The sequence below is a fragment of the Suillus paluster genome (assembly GCF_016628075.1).
Source record: "Suillus paluster strain FC165 chromosome Unknown EDB91scaffold_95, whole genome shotgun sequence".
Taxonomy (NCBI): Eukaryota; Fungi; Basidiomycota; class Agaricomycetes; order Boletales; family Suillaceae; genus Suillus; species Suillus paluster.
The window spans coordinates 1,015-25,202 of NW_024537655.1; the positions used below are offsets into that span (position 1 = coordinate 1,015).

At 43.8% G+C, this 24,188-nt stretch overlaps 7 protein-coding genes across 7 annotated transcripts; 6 read left to right on the top strand and 1 right to left on the bottom strand.

Moving 5' to 3' along the window:
• Positions 1 to 332: 332 nt before the first annotated feature.
• On the top strand, positions 333 to 1,875 carry EDB91DRAFT_1061156 (uncharacterized protein; the record flags this gene model as incomplete). The annotated part of the gene is made up of 2 exons (XM_041314409.1): positions 333 to 735; positions 1,484 to 1,875. 2 exons carry the CDS (start codon positions 333 to 335, stop codon positions 1,873 to 1,875), a joined length of 795 nt encoding a protein of 264 aa, XP_041171752.1.
• A 1,308-nt stretch (positions 1,876 to 3,183) lies between these two features.
• EDB91DRAFT_1253907 (uncharacterized protein) lies at positions 3,184 to 3,750 on the top strand (the record flags this gene model as incomplete). Its single annotated transcript, XM_041323721.1, has 1 exon — positions 3,184 to 3,750. The coding sequence occupies one exon, from the start codon at positions 3,184 to 3,186 to the stop codon at positions 3,748 to 3,750; it is 567 nt and encodes a 188-aa protein (XP_041171753.1).
• A 195-nt stretch (positions 3,751 to 3,945) lies between these two features.
• EDB91DRAFT_1007402 (uncharacterized protein) lies at positions 3,946 to 4,122 on the top strand (the record flags this gene model as incomplete). Its single annotated transcript, XM_041312345.1, has 1 exon — positions 3,946 to 4,122. A coding segment is annotated over one exon (177 nt), but the record flags the coding sequence as incomplete, so codon positions are not given.
• A 7,281-nt stretch (positions 4,123 to 11,403) lies between these two features.
• On the top strand, positions 11,404 to 11,631 carry EDB91DRAFT_1005206 (uncharacterized protein; the record flags this gene model as incomplete). The annotated part of the gene is made up of 1 exon (XM_041312304.1): positions 11,404 to 11,631. A coding segment is annotated over one exon (228 nt), but the record flags the coding sequence as incomplete, so codon positions are not given.
• Positions 11,632 to 13,332: 1,701 nt separating this feature from the next.
• Positions 13,333 to 14,773, top strand: EDB91DRAFT_1316064 (uncharacterized protein; the record flags this gene model as incomplete). The annotated part of the gene is made up of 6 exons (XM_041325181.1): positions 13,333 to 13,617; positions 13,675 to 13,824; positions 13,871 to 13,960; positions 14,015 to 14,177; positions 14,237 to 14,457; positions 14,508 to 14,773. The coding sequence occupies 6 exons, from the start codon at positions 13,333 to 13,335 to the stop codon at positions 14,718 to 14,720; spliced, it is 1,122 nt and encodes a 373-aa protein (XP_041171756.1). The 3' UTR covers positions 14,721 to 14,773.
• Positions 14,774 to 15,852: 1,079 nt separating this feature from the next.
• Positions 15,853 to 19,559, top strand: EDB91DRAFT_1086434 (uncharacterized protein; the record flags this gene model as incomplete). Its single annotated transcript, XM_041316045.1, has 14 exons — positions 15,853 to 15,981; positions 16,099 to 16,111; positions 16,213 to 16,247; positions 16,767 to 16,807; positions 16,867 to 16,932; positions 17,143 to 17,231; positions 17,389 to 17,482; positions 17,521 to 17,658; positions 17,681 to 18,035; positions 18,155 to 18,316; positions 18,362 to 18,553; positions 18,605 to 18,814; positions 18,866 to 19,290; positions 19,496 to 19,559. 14 exons carry the CDS (start codon positions 15,853 to 15,855, stop codon positions 19,557 to 19,559), a joined length of 2,013 nt encoding a protein of 670 aa, XP_041171757.1.
• A 693-nt stretch (positions 19,560 to 20,252) lies between these two features.
• EDB91DRAFT_1086435 (uncharacterized protein) lies at positions 20,253 to 21,391 on the bottom strand (the record flags this gene model as incomplete). The annotated part of the gene is made up of 6 exons (XM_041316046.1): positions 20,253 to 20,296; positions 20,399 to 20,554; positions 20,619 to 20,631; positions 20,822 to 20,903; positions 20,957 to 21,270; positions 21,323 to 21,391. 6 exons carry the CDS (start codon positions 21,389 to 21,391, stop codon positions 20,253 to 20,255), a joined length of 678 nt encoding a protein of 225 aa, XP_041171758.1.
• Between the last annotated feature and the right edge of the window lie 2,797 nt (positions 21,392 to 24,188).

Consider the following 24,188-nt stretch of genomic DNA (forward strand, 5'->3'; position numbering starts at 1 on the left):
GACGTACATTAATATCTCTGTATGATTTTGACTCATCTCTTTTGCGCAGACCTGATCGAGAAGATGATCAGCATATGTCAGATGATTATTTCGACAGAGACTGTACCCTTCCTGAACTTCTGTTTGCAGATTCGAACAGTCCACTATATGATTTGATGCTCAAACCGTCTGGAGTGAAACAATGCGACGATGGCAAATATCAGCTGTCCCTCTGCAGTGTATGCCATAAAAAACTTGTGAAGGGGAAACAACCAGCTCTAAGCCTCACGAATCGCACTTTTTTAGGAGACGTACCTGACAAATTGAAAGATTTGATGGTGGTCGAGGAAGCTATGATTGCTCGCTGTCGTGCAAAGTGTTGGATTGTTCAGCTCAAGGAAGAGAACCAGAACCTGCAACTTTCCACCAATCAGCGAGGAATCAAAGGTCATATAATCATCTACCCTCAGCGTCCAGAAAGCATTGCCGCCATCTTGCCTCTGACAGTCGATGAGATCATCACTCCGATTTGCGTCATTTTCGTAGGTTTGAGTCCACCTTCTCGAGCATGGCTTCAGGAAAAAGCGAGACCTTTAATAGTGCAAAGAGAAAAAGTGTGCGCTGCATTAGTTTGGTTGAAAAAACACAACCGATTGTACAAAGACATTACTATTAGTCACGACATCTTGGATTCGATGGAAGAGGAGATGTTGATGCCCTTTCATGTTGATCATATTCTGCCTAATGATGCACGGTGTAGGGAGTATCCCTACGCTAGGCTCGTATCCACCGCTTTTCCGATGCATCAGGCATCCATCCGATGTCCATCTGACACCTATCCATTCCATCCGATACCCATCCGCTTTTCGGATGACATGCGGATACCTTCGGATCTCCCCCTATAGCTCGCGCATCTGCCGCATCCGTCCTGTCCACGTCCATTCTACCTCATTGGTACATACTCACACGCATTTTCTTGTTACTGACTGAACACAGACATATCCTCTCACACTCCAGTATTTTTCGGATAGCTTATGGCACGGTCTAGACTCGCTACCTATATCTCTATGTTCCTTGAAAATACTGTACCCTATAAGCATGGAGGTTTTCGAAAAATACTTACTTCATGTAACTTCCTCCCACTTTTCCTGCACCTTACCAGAAGGTCGCTTTGACTTATACCCACTATCCATCCAACCTTTAATGAACTTCCTTTGACTTTGATTCGCATCCTGTCCGATCCGCAAGTGCCATCTGCTCCATCCGACGAATCCGTACGTTTCGCATCCTATCCGTTTCATCCGCTTTTGCGGATCTTTCATCCTATAGGGTCGCTTTAGACAGAGACTAGTATTCCCCAGTAGCAATCCCCTTAAGGGTCGAACGTGCTTGTTTCCAAGCGAGGCAGCAGGCAGCAAAGACCCAACTGTGTAGTAGATTGGTTTCTCTCCGCTGTGCTTGTTGTACCCACAGCAGGAATCCTTGACCTTGAGATATGACGAAGACAAAGTAGTCCAATTGGAAGACTCGTTTGATTCAGTGTCACATTCTGTTGAATCACAGTCTAACTTTGAGAGTGTTGTGGTTACTGACATCAATGGTCATGTGTCTGCGAATGAACTAAGAGCAGCGGCAGTTCATCACATTAAGAATAATGGTGGAGCATATGTTCAGATCCCTCATGATCCTGAACCCGTCAATGAATTTTTTCAGCCCGAGTTGTTTCCGATGATCTATCCCACCTTGTTTCCGTATGGCTTAGGAGGATTTGAAGACCACTTGCATTCTGAGTGTTTGTCGATTAAGAGACACGTCAAACACTTGTTCAACTTAGCTGATCGTCGCTTTCAGGAACATTACTCGTTTCTATTCATGGCATTCAACATTTTACAGTGACGGAAATTACTGTTACATACTTCTTTGAAGGTCAAGCGAGATACCTTTCCGACTGTGGCTACCAACCTTGCTGCTGTATCACCATGGGCTGTACATTGTGTCACAGAACACATGGCTCGAGGGGACATTGTCTCTGCAAACAACGACAATGAGAGAAATGTTTTACAACTGATGAAGGAGGTGCAAGTGATAACTTCGAATGTGCCAGGTTCTGTGCATGCGAGAGCGAACATGTGAAATGAAATCCATGGTTTAATGTGCGACTGAGGGTTGCCCAGTTTTTACATCACAATCAATCCAGCAGACGTATATAATCCTCTCATCAAATTCCTTGCTGGTGCTGAAATAGATATCAATGACCTTCTTCCAGAACAGGTGCCGAATTTCCAGGATCAATCCATACTTATTGCGCAAAATCCTGCTGTTGCAGCGAAGTTTTTCAATATCTATATGAAAGCTTTTATTAGATGTCTTCTGCAATTCGAAGGAAAAGGTCTGGACCTACATGAGGGAGTACTGGGTGTCATTAGTGCATACTACGGATGTGTCGAAGCTCAAGGTCGAGGGACACTGCATTTTCACATGATGGTATGGTTGGAAGGAGGTCTGAATCCTAACAAAATCAAAGACCGTTTATTGCAAAATGACGAGCATAATTTTAAAGATCGTCTTCTGCAATATCTGGAAGATACCATCTCTACTTGTATCCTGGAATATCCATAGGATGAGTCATCGGTACCTCCACAAGAAGGAGCCCATCCTTGCTCTACCCGAGGAGTCAATTTTCACAAGGTGAAAGATGATTCACTGCAGATGATGCGTGAAAAAGACATACATTTCCTCACTAAGAAATGTCAGACTCACCGACATTCAAAGACATGCTGGAAGTACTGGAAGGGCCCGCCGGAACCGAAAGAATGCCGTTTCGATCTGGATGAAAAAAATGTCCATCCGATCAGCTTTACTGATTCAGAGACGGGCGAGATCACTTTGAAGTGTCTAGATGGACTTGTAAACCACTTCAATGTGACTATACTGGAAGCCGTGAGATGCAACATGGATATAAAATTCATTGGGTCTGGACCAGCTGTGAAAGCCATACTGTATTACATTACTGACTACATAACCAAATCTCAGTTGAAAACTCACGTTGTGTTGGCTGCCATGGAGATGGCAATACACAAATTGGAAGTGTACAACCCAAACGATGACGAATGCACAGTACGAGCCAAGAGATTGCTACAAAAATGCGCTCATTCAATGATATCTCATCAAGAACTGTCGGCTCAACAAGTCTGTTCGTACCTCATGGATTTTGAGGACCATTTCACAAGCCATGAGTACTGTAGGTTATACTGGACAAACTTCGAATCCTTTGTAGAACAATGCAGTCCAAGCCCTGAATGCAACCGCCCATCGTCAGAGATTGATGGCGTAAAAATTACTGACAACCATGAAAATGATAGAGACGACATACTGGATGCAGCTGACGAGGAATCGGACCTGCAGCAAAAACATGTTCAAGCAGTCCTGGATGATGAAGAGATATATGTTGAACAACTTCAGAATGATGAAATTAGAATCGACAGTGATAACTTTGGCAATCTCGTACCAAAAGCTGCTCAAGTGATGGATTACCTCCACCGAGACGAGAAATTTAACAATATATGCATATGGGATTTTGTGGCTCAGGTTGACAAGGTGAAAAACTCCAGGAAAAAGAAGAAATCGAAGCTTGATGACGTGAACAATGATGATGAAGATGACGATGATGATATTGACCACTCAGGCCGGTGCGAAGATGAACTTGAGGAATCTATGAGTGATAATGAACCTGACGAAAACATGGATATCGAAAAATCGCCAGGAACATGAACAGATACACATCAACCCCTTCCGATAGAGGAGCTCCTTCAATTCTCATCAAAAGAACGACCTTTCAGAGAACTACAAGCTGGGCACTATGAATCGTGAACTCATTTTTTGCAAGTAAGACGCCAGAAAAATCGACTCGTACCTGTTCCCATGGGACCTCACATGCCTCGTTGAGATCAAGAGCCCATATATCCTAAGTATTGTCACTTTATGCTCATTCTCTTCAAGCCTTGGAGATCCGTTTCTGACCTTAAGCAAAGTACTCAGTCATGGACCGAAGCGTTTGATGCGTTCCAGCATACCTGTTCGTCTGCTGTTACTTCTATCTTGAACAATATGCAGATACTGCACAAGTGTAAGGACAGTCAGGATGACCATTTCGCCAACTGGCGACTTCGACATAAACTAGCTGGAATATCTACCAAAATGATCAATCACAGCCATGGTACTCAGGAGGATGACATTTTCATAGACAATACAGACGATGACATACTCACACACTTAGAATCCATGGACTCCTGTTGTTCTATATGTCAATCTACAATCAATGACGATTTGATTTGCTGCTTACAGCATATGAATTCATGTCAGTTTTTCGATGCTCTCTCGCATGCTTCATACCTGGATGATTCTGTTCATAACAAAGAAGACAATTGTGAGACTTCAGAAGTGAACATTCAAGACATCTCACAAGAAAACAATTGGCGCGACTGCTATGAAAAGAGACGAATGAAATGGAAGAGAAACCAGGTCATCGAGGATCCTATTAAGTCAACTTCACCTGCCAACAAAAACACGCCGTTAACGACCATTGAGACATTTGAAGCAAGACCATTTGAGACGAACAACATGCTTGTTCCTAACATTCAAAGTCATACTCATGCGATAGATCCACATATTGCAGTAACATATCTCCATATTATACGAGTGAACGGACATGCATAATATCTCATATGATACGGGCCAGCGGACCATGGGCCGAAGGTAGATATATCCTCGACTATGACGGATGGGCCGGGAGTGTTATTATTCCTGATGGAGATGGGTGGGCCCATGTAGGGAATATGTAGAGTAGATGAGTGGGCCGATGGACATGAATATTCAATAGATGGATGGGCTGAGGTAGTTGGATATTATGTAGATGGGTTTACCAAGGTAGATGTGTATCAAATAGCTGGGTATGTCAAGGGTGCTTGTTATCACATAGATGGGTGGGCCCAGATATATATCATATTAGACAGGTGGGCCGACAAATTAAGATTATTTTGTAGATGGGTGGGCCGACATATTGGTATTATTTTGTAGACAGGTGGGCCAAGGGAGTGGTGAAATATTTATTATATATACGGGTGGGCCAAGGGAGCGGTAAAATATTTATTATATATACAGGTGGGCCGAAGGTAGTGATATATTGCATAGACGGGTAGGCTGACGTGGGGGTATATAATATAGACGGGTGGGCCGAGAGAGCAATTTATTAGATATTATATAGATGGGTGGGCCGAGGTAGTTGGATATCACATATACAGGTGGGCCCAGATACATATCATATAGACATATGGGCCGAGGTGGTAGTATATTATATAGACGGGTGGGCTGAGATGGTTGATATCATATCCACGGGCCGGGTAACATCTATTGAGTTCCAGGTAACATCTATTGATGTCCGGGTAAATAATATTGAGTTCCAGGTAACTAATATCGACTTCCGAGTAACATCTATTGATGTCCGGGTAACTAATATCGACTTCTGGGTAACATCTATTGATGTCTGGGTAACTAATATCGAGTTACAGGTAACTAATATTGACTTCCGGGTATTTCATAAATTGAACAAATCACCAAGTACTGAGTACCGAGTTCCGGGCATCAAGTTCTGGGCATCGAGCACCGAAACATGAAACTAAAATACAACATTTTGTAAATTGAACAAATCACCAAGTACCGAGTTCTGGGCACCGAGTTCAGGGCATTGAGTTCTGGGCATCAAGCACCGAAACACAAAACTAAAATACAACATTTTGTAAATTGAACAAATCACCAAGTACCTAGTACCAAGTTCCGGGCACTGAGTTTCAGGCATCGAGTTCTGGGCATTGAGCACTGAAACACAAAACTAAAATACAACATTTCGTAAATTGAACAAATCACCAAGTACCAAGCACCAAGTTCTGGGCACCGAGTGCCGAGTACTGAGTTCCAGGCATTGAGTACCAAGTGCCAAAACCCAGCACTCGGCACTGGGTACTCGATACCCGGAACTCGGTACTCGTGCTGAATATATTGGTAGATCTTAACCTATTGATGTCATGAGACTATGGATAGACTCCCCTTGACAAGGGCTACAATTTTGATTTTATCTAAAAAGTTCCCACGGTCAAAGTGCTTTCTTGAACACTCCATTTGCAAGTATTTTGCTGATATCTTACTAGGATCTTAACCTATTGATGTCATGAGACTGTGGATAGACTCCCCTGGACAAGGGCTACAACTTTGGTTTTCATCGAAAAAGTTCCCACGGTCTACAATATTGAGTACCGAGCACCGAGCACTGAGTACCGGGCACCGGGCAGATATTTATCTACAAAGTTCCCATGGTCAAAGTGCTTTCTTGAACACTCCATTTGCAAGTATTTTGCTTATATCTTACTAGGATCTTAACCTATTGATGTCATGAGACTATGGATAGACTCCCCTAGACAAGGGCTACAACTTTGGTTTTCATCGAAAAAGTTCCCACGGTCTACAATATTGAGTACCGAGCACCGAGCCCTGAATACTCGGTACTTGGTACCTACTTGATACTCAGACCTCGGTACTCAGTATACAATGCTGAATCTCTTGGTACTCAACTGAGCACTGAGTACTGACTACCGAGCATTTAGTATATTGAGTATTGAGTATTGAGTACCGAGCACCGAGCACTGAATACTCAGTACTCGGTACTTGATACTCGATGCTCAGTACCTACTCAATACTCAATACTTGGTACTCGGTACTTGATACTCAATGCTGAATATCTTGGTACTCACCTGAGCACTAAGCACTGAGTACTGACTACCAAGTATTTGGTATTTAGTATCAAGTACCGAGTATTGAGTACCAAGCACCAAGCACTGAATACTTGGCACTCAGTACCTTCCTGATACTCAACACTCAACACTCAGTAATTGGTACCTACTCAATACTCAATACTCAATACTCTGTACTCAGCACTGAGCACTGAGCACTGAGTTCTGACTACCAAGTATTGAGTACTGAGTATCAAGTACTGAGCACTAAGCACTGAATACTTGGTACTCGGTACTTACTTGATACTCAAGTACCTGTATAGTGTACCCTCCCTCAGATACATTATATCACTGGACCAGGACACCTACACGATCCTTCTACAGCAACAAAAATTGATAAATCATGTGTTTCACATTTCTCATGTTTCTGACTGCTCTATCCTTGCATAAATAATCCAATATATTCATATATCATTAGCATAGCATATATACTTGCTTTTCATGACCAGGATCAGCTCAAAATATACTGTTGCTTTGAGATGGTGTATATACTTGATATTTCTACTGATAAAAGGCCCGTATCTCTGAATTATTGAACTTTAATGATCAGACACCTAGAGTATATTTCACATATATTCAGTATGATGGATCTAAAATTACAGAAAGATCCACCAGGAATTGGGAGCTGGGGAAGTGAAATAGATAAGAAATTGAGTGTGGGAAACGTCAAAGCTCAAATGCCCCAAACATCGAAAATGGTCAGTTGGTGTATCCTTGGCTATGGGCAACCAATTCAAACACTTCTATGCCACATCCCTCCCACCAACACTCCACCATGTATCCTACACATTTTTAATGAAATCTTCAACCTGTATCATATATAAATGTGACTTTGTGTGAACAGATGTCAATTGTCACTTTTCACATGTATATTGTTTTGCTTGTCATTCACTCAATCCTGGATGGATCTTTCTAAGCCTTTAAGGCTATCATTTACCATGTGGGCTTTTGATCAGTAGAAATATCCCCTTTACATCAGATCTCAAATTTCCGGCCTAAATATCACTGATCCTTAGCATAATAAATGTAATAATGACAGTCTATGAGTAACTTGGATAATCTGTGTAAGGGTAGGGTGGTAAAACATATCAAAATGTCACAATTGTGATTTGTCAAGTGTTGTTCCTATGGAAGGATCATGTAGGTGTCCTGGTCTATCTATATGATGTATCTACTACCAATATACATAGAAATAGACCCCATACCTGGGTGCTTGGTGCTTAGTGCTTGGTGCTCAGTAGTGGGTACTCAGTGTGCTCAGTGCTTAGTTGAGTACCAAGATATTCAGCATTGAGTATCAAGTACTGGGAACTGAGTACCAAGTACCAAGTACCAAGTTTTGAGTATCGAGTAGGTACTGAGTACCGAGTATTCAGTGCTTGGTGCTCGGTATTCAATTTTATAGACCGTGGGAACTTTTTCGATGAAAATCAAAGTTGTAGTCTATGTCAAGGGGAGTCTATCCATAGTCTCATGACATCAATAGGTTAAGATCCTAGTGAGGTATAAGCAAAATACTCGAAAATGAAGGGTTCAAAAGTGTTAAGGTACATATTGAGTAGTGAGTAGGTACCAAGATATTCAGCATCGAGTATCAAGTACTGAGTACCAAGTATTGAGTATTGAGTAGGTACCGAGCATCGAGTATCAAGTACCGAGTCCCGAGTATTCAGTGCTTGGTACCCGGTGCCCGGTGCCCGGTGCCCGGTACTCGATATTGTAGACCGTGGGAACTTTTTCGATGAAAACTAAAGTTGTAGCCCTTGTCTAGGGGAGTCTATCCATGGTCTCATGACATCAATAGGTTAAGATCCTAGTAAGATATAAGCAAAATACTTGCAAATGGAGTGTTCAAGAAAGCACTTTGACCATGGGAACTTTTTAGATAAATATCTGCCTGGTGCTCGGTGCTCGGTAGTTGGTGCTCGGTAGTCAGTGCTCGGTGCTCGGTGCTTGGTACTCAATATTGTAGACCGTGGGAACTTTTTCGATGAAAACCAAAGTTGTAGCCCTTGTCTAGGGGAGTCTATCCATGGTCTCACGACATCAATAGGTCAAGATCCTAGTAAGATACAAGCAAAATACTTGCAAATGGAGGGTTCAAGAAAGCACTTTGACTGTGGGAACTTTTTAGATAAATATCTGCCCGGTGCCTGGTGCTTGGTGCTTGGTGCTTGGTGCTTGGTGCTTGGTGCTTGGTGCTCAGTTGAGTACCAAGATATTCAGCATTGAGTATCAAGTACCGGGAACTAAGTACTAAGTACCGAGTACCGAGTATTCAGTGCTTGGTGCTCGGTACTCGGTGCCCGGTGCCTGGTGCCCGGTGCCCGGTGCTTGGGACTCAATATTGTAGACCATGGGAACTTTTTTGATGAAAACCAAAGTTGTAGCCCTTGTCTAGGGGAGTCTATCCATGGTCTCACGACATCAATAGGTTAAGATCCGAGTCAGTACTTGGTACTCGGTGATTCATGTGTATCATCTTACATTTGTATTTCTGTACACATTTCACCGAGTACCGAGTACTGAATCTCGGGTGTCAGGTGTCGGTACTCGGTACTCGGTACTCGGTACTCGGTACTTGGGTGTCAGGTGTCAGTACTTGACTCAAAACTCGAAACTCAAATCTTGAATCTTGAAACTCAAAACTCGCACCAATCTGAGTTTCGAATCCCGAGACTCGAATCACCAAGTACCGAATACCGAATCTCGGGTGTCGGTACTCGGTTCTCGGTACTCGGTACTCGGGTGTCAGCTGTCGGTACTCGACTTGAAACTCGACACTCGAATCTTGAATCTTGAATCTTGAAACTCGTATAAATCTGAGTTTCGAATCCCGAGACTCGAATCACCAAGTACTGAGTACTGACACCCGAGATTCGGTACTTGGTACTCGGGTGTCGGGTGTTGGTACTCAACTTGAAACTCGTAAAAATGTATGAGTTTCCAGTTGAGGTTTGAATTTTGAGTTGAGTCTCTCTCGAGCCTCCAGTCTGGGTGTTCGGGGCTCCGGTTTTGGGTTTCAGGGTTCAGTACTCGGTACTCGTTACTTGGTGAATGTCAAACATGGTGTATTCAGGCTGTCTGGTATCTATCTACTCAATGAAGATGTTTCGATTGACGAGCACTGTGGTGAAACGTGACTGTGATCTTATTAGTATCACTCGTCGCTGAGTCTGAGTTGACATGAGGCAGCTCTCTGGTTCTCTTTCAGCACTTTTGTGGATATAGTATACCAATACCTAGGCCTATCTGTCTATATGATACGTATCTGGGCCCACCCATCTGTTGCGACTAGGATAGTTCTTCTTCAGCGTTCCAATAAAGGATGATCAAGGCTGAAGTGTATCACGAGTTCTAAGATCAAAGGTTCAGGCTAGTCGAGTGTCAAGGGCTCGCTAGATCAAGTATTCAGGCTAGTCTGCTTGGAAGGCAGCTAGATCGGTGAACTCAAAGTATCAGGAGAGAACCTAGTAGATTCAAGTTAAGGAATACAAGTACAGGAAACGTGATATATATATGTAACAAGAAGGTGGTTTAGGGCCGGTCTGTAGGTAGATGACCCTATCAAGAAAGGTAAGCGAGAATAGGAAGAGAATATCAACCAATCAGAAAAGGAGATAAGATATGGTACAATGTTGGATCGACCAATCAGGGAACAGTATGAGTAATCATCTGCGTAAGCATAATGAGTAAGCATATAGGTAAGCGTTCACGTGTTGGACGTGTTGATAAGCAGTCACGAGACTTGATGAGTAAGTAAAGAAAGAAAGAGAAAAGAAAATATAGCGCCATTGTAACACCATCTGTCTAATATTACCTGCCGTTGGCCCACCCGTCTAGGTAAAATTCCCCACTTCGGCCCACCCGTCTATGTAATATTTCCCTATGTCGGCCCACCCATCTATGTAATAAATAATTCACCTCACCCTCGGCCCACCTGTCTATCTAATATTAACCCACGTCAGCCCACCTGTCTATATAATAAATATTTCACCTCACCTCGGCCCACCTGTCTATGTAATAAATGATTTGCCTCACCCTTGGCCCACTTGTCTAAGTAAAATACCCCACGTCGGCCCACCCGTCTATCTAATATTTCCCTACGTCGGCCCACCCATCTACGTAATAAATATTCCACTGCTCCCTCGGCCCATCCGTCTACAAAATAATACTAATACATCGGCCCACCCGTCTATATAATAATATTTGCTATACATCTCTCCTCAGGTCTATAATATATGTCAATCCTACTCTACATATTACCCACATGGGCCCACCCATCTCCATAATAATATTTCTCCCAGCCTATCTGCCATCGTCGATGATATATATAACATCAGCATAGATGGGCCCACCTGTCAACATCGGAAATAATATTTCTCCCAGCCCACCTGTCAACATCAGGAATATACATAACATTGGCCCATAATCCGCTGGCCTGTATTACACAGGATATTATGTAGGTCGGGTGACCCGTATAGTATGGGATTTGTCACTGAAGGGGCTCATAGATCCATATTGCGACCTAAATAGTACACGTGTCGCCGAAGACTGGACCTTGAATGATGAGCAATCCTGAGCATTTAAAATTATAGCTGAACATAGTCGTTTGAACAAACCAGAGCCATTAAGGATGTTCATCGGAGGACCTGCAGGAACAGGGAAATCGAGAGTCATCAATGCCCTAAAAGACTTTTTCATCAGACAGAATCAAACACAACGATTCAGACTCGCCTCATACATGGGAGTAGCCACTCGAAATATCTCGGGTATGACTTTACATGCTTCTCTCTTGTTAAATCAAAGGCATTTGTCAACTGCAAACACCCAGACAAAACGAGACCTCACTGCAATGTGGGAAGGGATCAACTACTTATTCATAGACAAAGTATCCATGATAATCTGCGATTTTTTAACTAAGATTCATAATGCACTAGTAGATGCAAAAGGGAATACTGCACCTTTTGGAGGGATCAACATCATATTTGCTGGAGATTTTGCCCGGCTTTCACCTGTAAGTGGCAAGCAATTATATGCCCACCTCGACACTCGATGCTGTAGAACTACACAAGGTCAGAAAAACATATTCGGAAGGCTGCTCTGGCTGTCCGTAAAGACCGTCGTCCTGTTGAAAACGGTAATGCGTCAGTCAGGTACTGAGAATGAATGATTCATTGAGTTCCTTTCACGCCTCCGTCAAGGAAAATGTATGCAGGATGATTACCGACTTTTACAGTCTAGAGTGATCACCAATAGCGCTAGACAGGAAGGTGACTGTGCCTGGAAAGATGCTCCTATTATTGTATGCGATAATGAAAGTAAAGATGAGCTGAATATCAGAATGACGATGGCATTCACAAAAAGGACCGGACACATGCTTCATTGGTACCATTGCACAGACAAACATCAAGGAAAGATACTGCATGACGAAACTCTTGTGAATAAACTGCAGTGTCTGAATTCTGGAAAAATGAACATGCGCCTTGGTAAAATTCTGCTGGTAATTGGCATGCCAATCCTCATCTCTCAGAACTTTGATGTTGAAGGTGGAATTGTCAATGGCAGTACAGGAAAGCTCAGGAAAGTCAGGTACTCACTGAACAATGAAGGACAACAGGTCTTACGATCCTGCATTGTGGAAATTAGTCATTCATCAGATGAAGTGCTCCTGAACTTGTCTCCGCACCAGATCCCAATAATTGAAGACTTCATAGAGCTCAGATTCACCCACCCCAATCCTAAGAAAATGTGTCAAATCAGTCGGACACAAGTACCAGTACTTCCAGGGTTTGTGATCATGGCACATAAGTTGCAAGGACAGACACTTGAGAAAATAATTGTCAATCTCGGCTCTAAATGGTGTCGAGGTGCTTAAAAACCATATGTAATGGTATCGCGTGCGATGTCTCTGCAAAGTTTATTCGTTCTTCGTCCATTCAATTACAGTGTTATCTGCTCTCACCCATCGCAGGACGTCCGACAAGAAATGCTTCGACTAGACGTGTTAAACCTAAAGACCATCATAGACACACCATATGCAAACAAAGAACAACAGAAACAAGCATGGAACCAATTACCATCCTTGTCCATGCCTATCACAGAAGATGAACCATGTAATCAAGAACATGGAGCCAACACATTAAACAACTTACAACAAGTGATCGTGTTAATCCAAAACACAGCAGGCACCCAACCCGGGACAACACAACCACCTTCTCGTCGAAAAAAGAGAAAGCGCCCGAGTCTTGAAGACGACGGGAACAATGCAGACACGCAGGCATCCACCTGTTCTTCAACAGGTGAAAATCCCATGCCTCAACCAGCGCGACTTCCTTCACAACGTACCAAACATCGCAGGATGTCCTGACTGCTGACGAGATCGAATTTTGTCAGCGGCAACATGACACATTCTACTGTGCGTCATACCCTTGTAATCCCTACCTCTTTTTATTTAAGGATAATGTTCGATGTAATACAGATCATCAACTCTTTCACTCAAACCACCACCATGTCTTCGGCTGATGTTGAAGTCAAATGCTTCTCGCAATGCGTTGCCAATGGCGTATACAACCGTGTCGCTAATGCCATCACTAGCCTTGGAAAAGACGGCTTGGGCGAAGCCGACTTCGGCATCGATTGGACGACCACTGTCCAAGACAACTACAGCGGAACCAACTGGTCGTATGTCAACACTAAGGACGGTCGTCCATTCAGGACCAACATTGTTGGCCAAATTGCCACTTCGACATGCGGCACAAAGCATTCCACGAAAGGCATGCACTTCACAAAAAAGGTAAGTCTGTCTGCTACAGATTCATAGATATGAATGCGATCTGACGTTTAAAATGAGAATGTACCGCTAAGCGATTCAGACACAGTCAAATGGAAATGGGCGCTTTCCAAACCAACACTATGCTCCCCGAATCTGATGGACATTTGGGAGAATCAGCTGACATCAATTGAGGATTGGATCGCCGAAGAAAGCAAGAGAGCGGCGACGGTCAGTAACAAGCAGAACACTGTACAATAACTAACAGACTCAACAGGGTTCGAAAATAAACACTTGCATCACCAAGAGTACCAATGATCTCCAATATGCGGACCTTATCATGCCAACATCGCAACACATCTATGAGGTGAGAAAGAAACCAGAAAATTCCACTTGAACTGTCACTTACCACCTCTCACAGAAACCAGAAGGCGTCAACCTCAACCAGGATACTACACCTCGACAAACAAAACAAAAGAACACGGAGGACAGTATGGTAGGACAGCAGAACATGGCAGTATTGACAAACTCCACAGCGAGTTCAAGCACGAGCACAAACATTCCAACACCTGCTCTGGATAAAGGTATTCGTGATCCTTATGCTCCTTCACAAAAGTCACTCACTTTGACAAAGTCAGTCCAGGAACACTATATGACCCAAGGATCCTCCCTGACTACTGTGGGTCGTATTTTCAGCTGCAACAAAACAAACTGAAACAGCTTAATATCTATGACTCGACAGAGGACGGTTTCAAGCACATTCCTATGCATGAGACTTACTCAAAATTAAGACCCGAAACACTCGTTCTTGCTGTCTGCGATGCTCACGTATACAACATGGTGCAGAATGGCCAACCGATCAGCGTGTGTACCAAACAATGTCGATCGAAACGGTTACTAACAGACCCTTTCAGACTTTCCAGCTCAGCGTGCAAGCCATGAAGGTCCTGAATTCTTCTGACGAACCTGTCGAAGAATGTTTCATCCCAATCCTTTCCACGACCTCCGTTGACATGTCGAAAGACGACTCTGCCATCACCGGATTCTCTACATTCAACATCACCGTCAGCCCCGCCAAAAAGAAATCGAAAGGAGGGAAAGGAAAAGAGAAAGAGAAAATGGACTGACCATGACTCACCTGACAGAATTCATTTGTATTGCCTTCATCTTTTGACTCGATCTCACGCTATCGATATTCTTATTGCCTTCATCTTTTGACTCGATTTTATTTGGGGCATTCACCAAAGTTCACTTGTATTTATAGTACTCACTTTTATTTTCCTCAGTCTTAATATTACTTGTCTTCTCGCAGTTACCTCTTGTGAGAATTCTCAGTAGGACCTTGCCTCCTCTGGACACAAGTCTCAACTTGTTGTCACCTCCGACCCTCCGACCCTCCGCTCCAACTTAGAGCCGTGCTCTAAGTCTTTCCCTTATTACTCTGCCCCTATCAAATATTCTCCTTTGTCCCTCCGCATTATCCTCCACCTTCCCCGACCCTACCAAACATTCCCCTTGTTCCTATCCACCCTCCACATCACTCCCACCTTCTCCACTCCACTCCTAGTTGGCCTGCCGCTAGTAGCTCTTACTCCCCGACCCTCAAAGCAGACCCAAGCGGTCCACCCATCCTATTGTCGGACAATGTTTGACCTGCTCCAAATTTGGGGCACGTACTCGGCTAAGGGCACAGCGCAAGAGCTGAAGCCAAGCCCCGACCCCTCTGCCTCTTGAGCTGGCACGGTACCTAACAAGTACCCATGTCACTCTGATTTAACGTTGACACTACTCAATGAGGCACTCAATCGATTTCACGATAACAAAGCTATCTTTGTGGACCTGGGCATCCATTCGTCATTCAACCTCCCCAAGCTTCATTCATTCCAACACTACGTCACAATGATTCGCATGTTCGGAACCACAGATAATTACAACACAGAATATATTGAACAGCTTCACATTGACCTAGCAAAGGATGGGTACCGTGCAACAAATCACAAGGACAAATACATGCAAATGATGCTGTGGCTCGAGTGACAAGAGAAAATGTTGTGGCATGCCAAGTTTATTGAATGGCAACTGCATGTGGGACCTGCCGCATCATCAGATCATGTCCCTTGCCCCCTATCCCACTCCAACCTCGTATATCTCCGACAACCCAAGCTAGCGAAGCACCTGCCTGTTAAACAGGTGACATTCACATCGCTGGCTGATCATTATGGCACAGTCCATTTTCAAGCAGCTGTGGCACATTTCATCATGCAAGTGATGGAGCCTGATTTGACTGTGAGGCAGTCAGAAGACGCTGCCTGCGATGTCATTCTCCCATTCCAGTCCATTGCAGTATTCCACAAGGTCCACTATGGTACTGTTGATAATAATGGCATGGTAAACCATTTCACTGTGGATGCAATACATGCACGACCGGCGTGATGTGATGGCCATAATAGGAGAGTGCCAGCAAGGTTTGATACTGCGCTCATAAATCTGGGGAATGGTGGCAAGTTGGGCGTCAAAGGTGAGCAAACATGTTTATGTATGCATGCGGGGACACTCAGGCTGATGAAGAACTGATAGGATATTGTGTCGCACAAGTTCATGTGATCTTTTCATTGTCAGCCAATGTCAGGCATGCTCTATTTCACAATGTCAAGGTACCTGATCACCTGGTGTATGTCAAATGGTTCACGCCCTTCTCTGCCACCCCAGATATCAATCACGGCATGTATAGGGTTTCGCGTGCGCTTCAGGATGGTGACAGGCAAGCAAGGATTGTTCCTGTTGACGATATTTGACGCTTGGTCCACTTAATACCAAAGTTCAGTGCGGTGACTCCACGTGACTGGAGTACGAGCAATGTATTGGATCAGTGTAGTACATTCTTTGTGAATGAGTTTACTGACCGAGATGCATATGTAACTATATTTTAGTTAAATAGAAGTCTACCATGCAGCTTCAAAGCTTCCATGACGAGTGTTTCGTTTGAGTTCTGCATGAGCCTGCGTCAGATCGAGTGAGATGATGACAAATAGTTGACACTGGCACATCACGGTCATGAAAATTTCTCAACATCTCTTGAATGTCATCTCATTCTTCTTCTGTGTCCCCTGTGCATTATATTTATGGTGCGAAGGTTTTATATGGTATGGTAACTTTAACTAACAGTGTTACAGGACTCTGTGGCGGAGAAGGAGAATTGGATTCCTGAAAAGTGGTGAGTGGGTGTTTTTTATGGTAACATGATGGCTTCTCTTATCTGATCGTAATCTATAGTCCATGCTCACCTTGCCAGGACTCTCCGGATGGGAACTCGCCCATCAAAAACTCGCCTATCAAAAGGTAAGTTGTTAGTGATATCATTGTATGAGCAGGTTCTCACCAAGGTACCAGGACTAAAAAACTGTTGACGCGCAGATTTCCGATCCCAGAATTTGGGATTTTTCCTACCCTGGTCACAGAAATACCTCAAACTCAAATACCTCATACTCCCATGCCACCCTACTGTCAGACTCCAGCCCCTCTAACAGTCTCTCAGAATTACATGTATAGACTCGTCACAGATCGTTGGGATGCTGAAATAAAATGGTGTGAGGAGGCGAGAAAGGCGCATCTATTGGAAGTTCAACTGGCTGCTCATGGTATACGTAAATTAGTATAATTGTATGCTTGTATCTTGTGTCAAGAAAATTCTCTAACATCGTCTGAATTCTTTTTGGGAGTGTGCACATTTACTGACATTGTCGAATATTGGACCTTTTATTCACGCATTTGAGAAAACACCAACTGATTTTCTAGGTTTGACCGGATTTTCTCAAATTGTCACTAATATCACAAAGAGGTTTTTCCTGATGCATGGTGTCAGGAATAGCCCACTGCAGCATGATGATTTGTGAGCAAGCAGTCAGGGATTCCCTACCCCTTCACCAGATCTTGGTCACCTGCAGAGATTTCCTACACCATCGTCAGACCTCAGTCACCAGGGATTTCCTACACCATCACCAGATCTTCGTCGCCAAGGGCCGTTTTTATATGGTGGTGGACAGCAGCAGACACCTGCACCACTTAGTATGAGATCTGGCGACCATAGTTGTTCTCCAGACGACTATCAGCAACAACCCTATCTGTTTTGTCAGCAACAGGCAGCACCGCAAATGAATCAAGGTCCATACCAGCATGGCTCCCATATGCATGATGAACAATTGCAGAATCTTAACACTATGGTTGTGAAACTTGTCTTGGTGGTAGCGAAGCTGGAAGAGAGCAACCAGCAAACTCTACTGGTTAATGCACAATGCTCTGTTGCTGATGAAGCACTTACCTCAGATGTGAAGACTTTAACCCATCAATTTCAAACCATGCAGACTGAGCTATCGCAACTTACTATGAAATCGCACAAGAAGTCCACTGGGAAAGACATTTCCAATGATCATCCCGCACTAAAAGTAAGCATGAAGATATTGCACAACACTAAAAAACTCATGTATTGTAGCAACTGATCCCACTGATGCTTTGTAATCTTTGCGGAATCGACACAACCTTGAATAGAAACCAGTGACCAGAGGCATTAGGAGCCATAAAACCGCTGGATAGTGGGGAGCCTTACAAGAGAAGCAAATCCACGGACAAGGTGATCTGGCACCCAAACTGGATGGGTCAAGTAGACGAGAGCGTGAATGCAAAGTTCATAAAAGAAGTTGTGGAGTGTGTCTATAATGATGAGAAGGTAAGCACCATCAAAGCATGTCATAAGCTCTCACAAATTTCGTAGCACTGCTGTGAAAGCCTCCATGCGAAGGGGGAGATCCCTGATGAGGACTTTAATATGCAGGTCATTATGCAATGCACAAAGGATTACTTTCGTAACATACACAAGCAGGTGTTGAGCTGTAGCGATGTCGACAAGGCCAAGAAGGCCCAAGAGAAGAAGGATCAAATTCATCAGTGGACTCGTCGTCAAACAGTAAGTCTAACATTTGTGATCAAATCAGATATAACTTACTGTACTACTCAGGCTACAAAAAACTGTCGGCTAGCAGCAGTCGACTGGGAAAAAGAGACTGGTAACACTGGAGCAGTTGCGATGATAGATACAGATTATGCATCCAACATCTTGTTGTATGACGAGGGTAATCTGAGCGAGGACAAGTTGAGCTGGAGAGTGAAGTCTGGAGCAGGCAAAGGTGCAAACATGGCGATAGGGTTGGAATGGTGTTCTTTTGATGTGAGCATTTGTTTCTCATTTCCACAGTGAATACTGACCTTTGCTGATTAGTATGTCTCATTTTTGCACTTCCTAACACTCCGAAGCATGAGGAATCCAGCAGACAACAGCAAGAAGACATCATTGGATACCAACAACACAACAACTTTGAATCAACAAACCTCTGAGTGTCTGAACAAGCGTCGCAGGACCACAGAGGGCTGGGACAAGAAGTTGATAAAGAAGACCTTTGACCTCAACCCCAATCAAATGATCAACCACACACCAAAATCTGCCAAGGGTAACTTGCCATTTGAGAACATGGTTGCCGATAAATGGAGGCAAACTCACCCAGATATGAAGATGCTTGAAGGGGTTGAGTGGCTCAAAGGGTTTTGGGGTCGGACAGACAAAGAGGAGTTCCTTGAGGAAGACTGGGACTATTTGGTGGAGCTCAACAAGTGGCACATCAAGCAGGATGGTGCAAGTGACTCAGAGTGAGTCAATGAATGTAACATGAAGCAGTTGTGGTAGGGTTTGGACGTGAGTAAGTTAATGAGTCTGCAGCTTGGTCACCTTAGAAGCACTTAATCACCGACTGTAGCACATGCCTTTGTAATTCTTGTAATGCTTCAAGGTGTGAATCACTGTATAATCATCAGTCTTCATATAGCCTTTTAATGAGAAACATATCTTCGAAAGATCAATTGTTGCCCAAACCTTGGTTCTGTCCTCTCCAATTGAGACTGTTGTCATCCCTAGCTGACCAACAATCCAGTCAGGGTCGATAAGAAGTGGGAGTTGGGTCTCTTGGTCTGTGTACTCTCCCAGTTTCCACAAGCGTAGATCTGCTGAATAGCTAGGTAAATGAATATGAGTTTCTGACTCTGATACTATGAGTTGGTCAACTCACAAATCACTCCACACTTGTTCACACTCTCCCCTCCATGGTACAAACCATCACATGCAGGCAAGCCAGAGTGGTTCATCTACTGCACAAAACCTCTGATCGAACTGGAAGATCTCAAGAACTTCACCATAAGCATGAACAGGGCTTGGACTGGGGATGATCGTGTGAACCAGAGAGGACTAATTTGTACCAACAGTTCTGGAAGCATAGTAGCACTTACCAGCATTTACCACATAATCGAAAAAGATTGCATCACAATTGAGTGGGAGGCTGTGGGGTACTACTGCGTGGTTGGAACAGCAATGAACTGGTGTCAAAGGAAAAAGATGGTATATCGTAAATGCAAGGAGTCGATATGTCTCTGTAGACATTTGTTTTTTGTGGTGTCGAGGACTCAGAGCATAAGCTTGACTGGCTAGGTATATTTCCTGTGGTAGTTGTAACATAACTTCAAACAAATTAATGTACCATCCATATCAGCATCATCAAGGTCTTGTGACAATTTGGCGAGTGCTGCAACTGTCCCCCTTCAGCATCGTTTGTGCTGCTTCACTTGGCAGTGTCTTGTTTGGAGAATTTTGCAATGTATATATCTAGACATTGTGAGTGACAAGAAAAACACAACATTTAACTTATCAGTCATCCAATCTGACAAGTCCTTTGAAATTCCTTAAAGAAGGTCGTCTCTAGCTCACCATGTGCATGGTTGTTACTCTTAAAGGACTTTAAAACCTTATTGAGGCGCTCAAACAAGAACATCCAGAAGTCATGGAGAGGACCAAATTGTGCGTGCAAGTGCCAACATGAGTCGCATAGTGGTGGTTTGGTTTGAGTGCACCAGATCCATAAAGCTAGATAAAGATGGAGAGTTAGTTGTTGTAGATGTAGGTTGGCAGCGGTGTCAATGAAACTTACATGTATAAGTTCCCTGCAATATTGTGAGATAAGCAGCTCAGCTCGACTGATATCGTCATCACAGAGCTTGCGTCTGATGAGAATTCGCAGGGCTGCGCAGAGCTTCAAGAAGTTAGCAGGGTCATCAGGGTGAAGCGAAAACTTCAAGTTTGCTTCTGCATCCTCTGCATCCTCTACCATTGACTCCAGTATTGGTATGGAACCTGGAGCAATGGGAGGCGGTCATATTTGTCCTTCAGGCAGATCTTCAACTGTTTGCATAGTTGCCTTGCATTTTTTTGAAGCCTAAAGTGGTGTTCAGATGTGATGAGTCATTGAAAAAATGCAGTACAACTCACCCTCTTTGCGGCAGCATTCGCTTTTTCTCAGCTGCAAGTCTAACCTTCCCAGCTTGCCTGGCAGCCACAATTCTGAGCTTCTCTTGTGTTTTGGCCTCTGCAATGGCGAGCTTCTCTTGTGCAATCCGAGCCTTCTTGGCCTCATAGGTATCCTTGCCCTGTATCTTCACAGCAGCAAGGGCCTTCTTTTGGTTGGCCTTAGAACTTGCCTGTGCTTGCTTCTCGGATTCGGCTTTCTTGATTGCATTAACACGGTGATGAAGAATGTCATTGTCTGCATTCATTGGCAAACAGGTACTCCACAGCTGTGGGATCTTATTGCAACAAGCAAGTTTGATATCAATGTTAAATGTAAGTAAGACTCACTATGACTGGGCCATAGACGGTGGCAAGAAGAAGCCATTGATCTGTGGTGAGGGAACCACTGGACGGCATCCCAATATTGGTTGGTAATTTGCTGCATGATTTAGGGATGATAAACTACAAAGATTAGGGACTAAGATGGGCATATAAACAAAACTTATGTCGGCAAGCATCTCATGAAATGTGTCCAGTTCATGTTTAGCATGAAGAATTTTGCCTTGAACCCAGATATTATAGAAATTTGTCTTTACAAGACCTAGATGGAGCCCCTTCAGTGACAAATCCCGTACTATACGGGTCACCCGACCTACATAATATCCTGTGTAATACGGGTCAGCGGATTATGGGCCGATGTTATGTATATTCCCGATGTTGACAGGTGGGCTGGGAGAAATATTATTTCCGATGTTGACGGGTGGGCCCATCTATGCTGATGTTATATATATCATCGACGATGGCAGATGGGCCAGGAGAAATATTATTATGGAGATGGGTGGGCCCATGTGGGTAATATGTAGAGTAGGATTGACATATATTATAGACCTGAGGAGAGATGTATAGCAAATATTATTATATAGATGGGTGGGCCGACGTATTAGTATTATTTTGTAGACGGATGGGCCGAGGGAGCGGTGGAATATTTATTACATAGATGGGTGGGCCGACATAGGGAAATATTAGATAGACAGGTGGGCCAATGTGGGGTATTTTACTTAGACGGGTGGGCCGACATGGGGTATTATTAGGTAGACGGGTGGGCCGAGGGTGAGGCGAATTATTTATTACATAGACGGGTGGGCTGAGGGTGAGGTGAAATATTTATTATATAGATGGGTGGGCCAATGTGGGTTAATATTAGATAGACGGGTGGGCCGAGGGTGGGGTGAATTATTTATTACATAGACAGGTGGGCCGATGTAGGGAAATATTACATAGATGGGTGGGCCGAAGTGGGGAATTTTACCTAGATGGGTGGGCCAACGTCGGGTAATATTAGACAGACGGGTGGGCCCAGATACGTATCATATAGACAGATAGGCCTAGGTATTGGTATAAGTACCAAGTACCGAGTTCTGGGTAACATCTATCGAGTTCCAGGTAACGTCTATTGAGTTACGGGTAACAACTATTGACATCCGGGTAACTAATATTGAGTTCCGGGTATTTCGTAAATTGAACAAATCACCAAGTACCGAGTACCAAGTTCTGGGCACCAAGTGCCAAGTTCCAAGTTCGGGGCATCGAGTACCGAGTACCGAAACCCGGCACTCGGCACTCGGTACTTGGTGATTTGTTCAATTTATGAAATGTTTTATTTTAGTTTCGTGTTTCGGTGCTCAATGCCTGGAACTCAATGCCCAGAACTCGGTGTCTGGAACTTGGTACTCGGTACTTGGTGATTTGTTCGATTTATGAAATACCCGGAACTCAATATTAGTTACCCGGACGTCGATAGATGTTACCCAGAACTCAATGATTTCCAAATTATGTAGACATTTCAACCTCACCCAGATGACCCTCATCACCACCTTCAACTTCAACCTTGACCTCAACATCCATGTCATCAGCAGAATCGTATTATGGGAAAAGGTTGCATGGATCATCCGGCACCACAATGTCTCTGGCAGTTGGGGGAGTAGGTGATGGGTCCAGGGCTAGTTGAACTTGGCTCAGCTCAAATATGAGACCCTCAATGGCAGAGGGATCCACAATTTTCGAGAGTGTGGGCTCCATCCCTGCCATCGAAAGCTCCAAGCACTGAATACTTGGTACTCGGTACCTACTTGATACTCAAAACTCAATACTCGGTACTTGGCACTCAGTTCCTAGTACTTGATACTTGATGCTGAACATATTGGTAGATCTTAACCTATTGATGTCATGAGACTACGGATAGACTCCCCTAGACAAGGGCTACAACTGTGGTTTTCATCGAAAAAGTTCCCACGGTCTAGAATATCGAGTACCGAGCTCCAAGCACTGAATACTCAGTACTCAATACTCAAAACTTGGTACTCGGTACTAAGTTCCCAGTACTTGATACTCAATGCTGAATATCTTGGTACTCAACTGAGCACTGAGCACTGAGTACCAACTACCAAGCACCAAGCACCAAGCACCGGGCACCAAGCATCAAGCACTGAGCACCGAGCACTGAATACTCGGTACTCGGTACTTAGTACTCAGTTCCCGGTATTTAATACTTAATGCTGAATATCTTGGTAGATCTTAACCTATTGATGTCATGAGACTATGGATAGACTCCCCTTGACAAGGGCTACAATTTTGATTTTTATCTACAAAGTTCCCACAGTCAAAGTGCTTTCTTGAACCCTCCATTTGCAAGTATTTTGCTTGTATCTTACTAGGATCTTAACCTATTGATGTCATGAGACCATGGATAGACTCCCCTAGACAAGGGCTACAACTTTAGTTTTCATCGAAAAAGTTCCCACGGTCTACAATATTGAGTACCAAGCACCGAGCACCGAGCACTGACTACCGAGCACCAACTACCGAGCACCGAGCACCAGGCAGATATTTATCTAAAAAGTTCCCATGGTCAAAGTGCTTTCTTGAACACTCCATTTGCAAGTATTTTGCTTATATCTTACTAGGATCTTAACCTATTGATGTCATGAGACCATGGATAGACTCCCCTAGACAAGGGCTACAACTTTAGTTTTCATCGAAAAAGTTCCCACGGTCTACAATATCGAGTACCGAGCACCGGGCACCGGGCACCGGGTACCAAGCACTGAATACTCGGGACTCGGTACTTGATACTCGATGCTCGGTACCTACTCAATACTCAATACTTGGTACTCAGTACTTGATACTCGATGCTGAATATCTTGGTACCTACTCA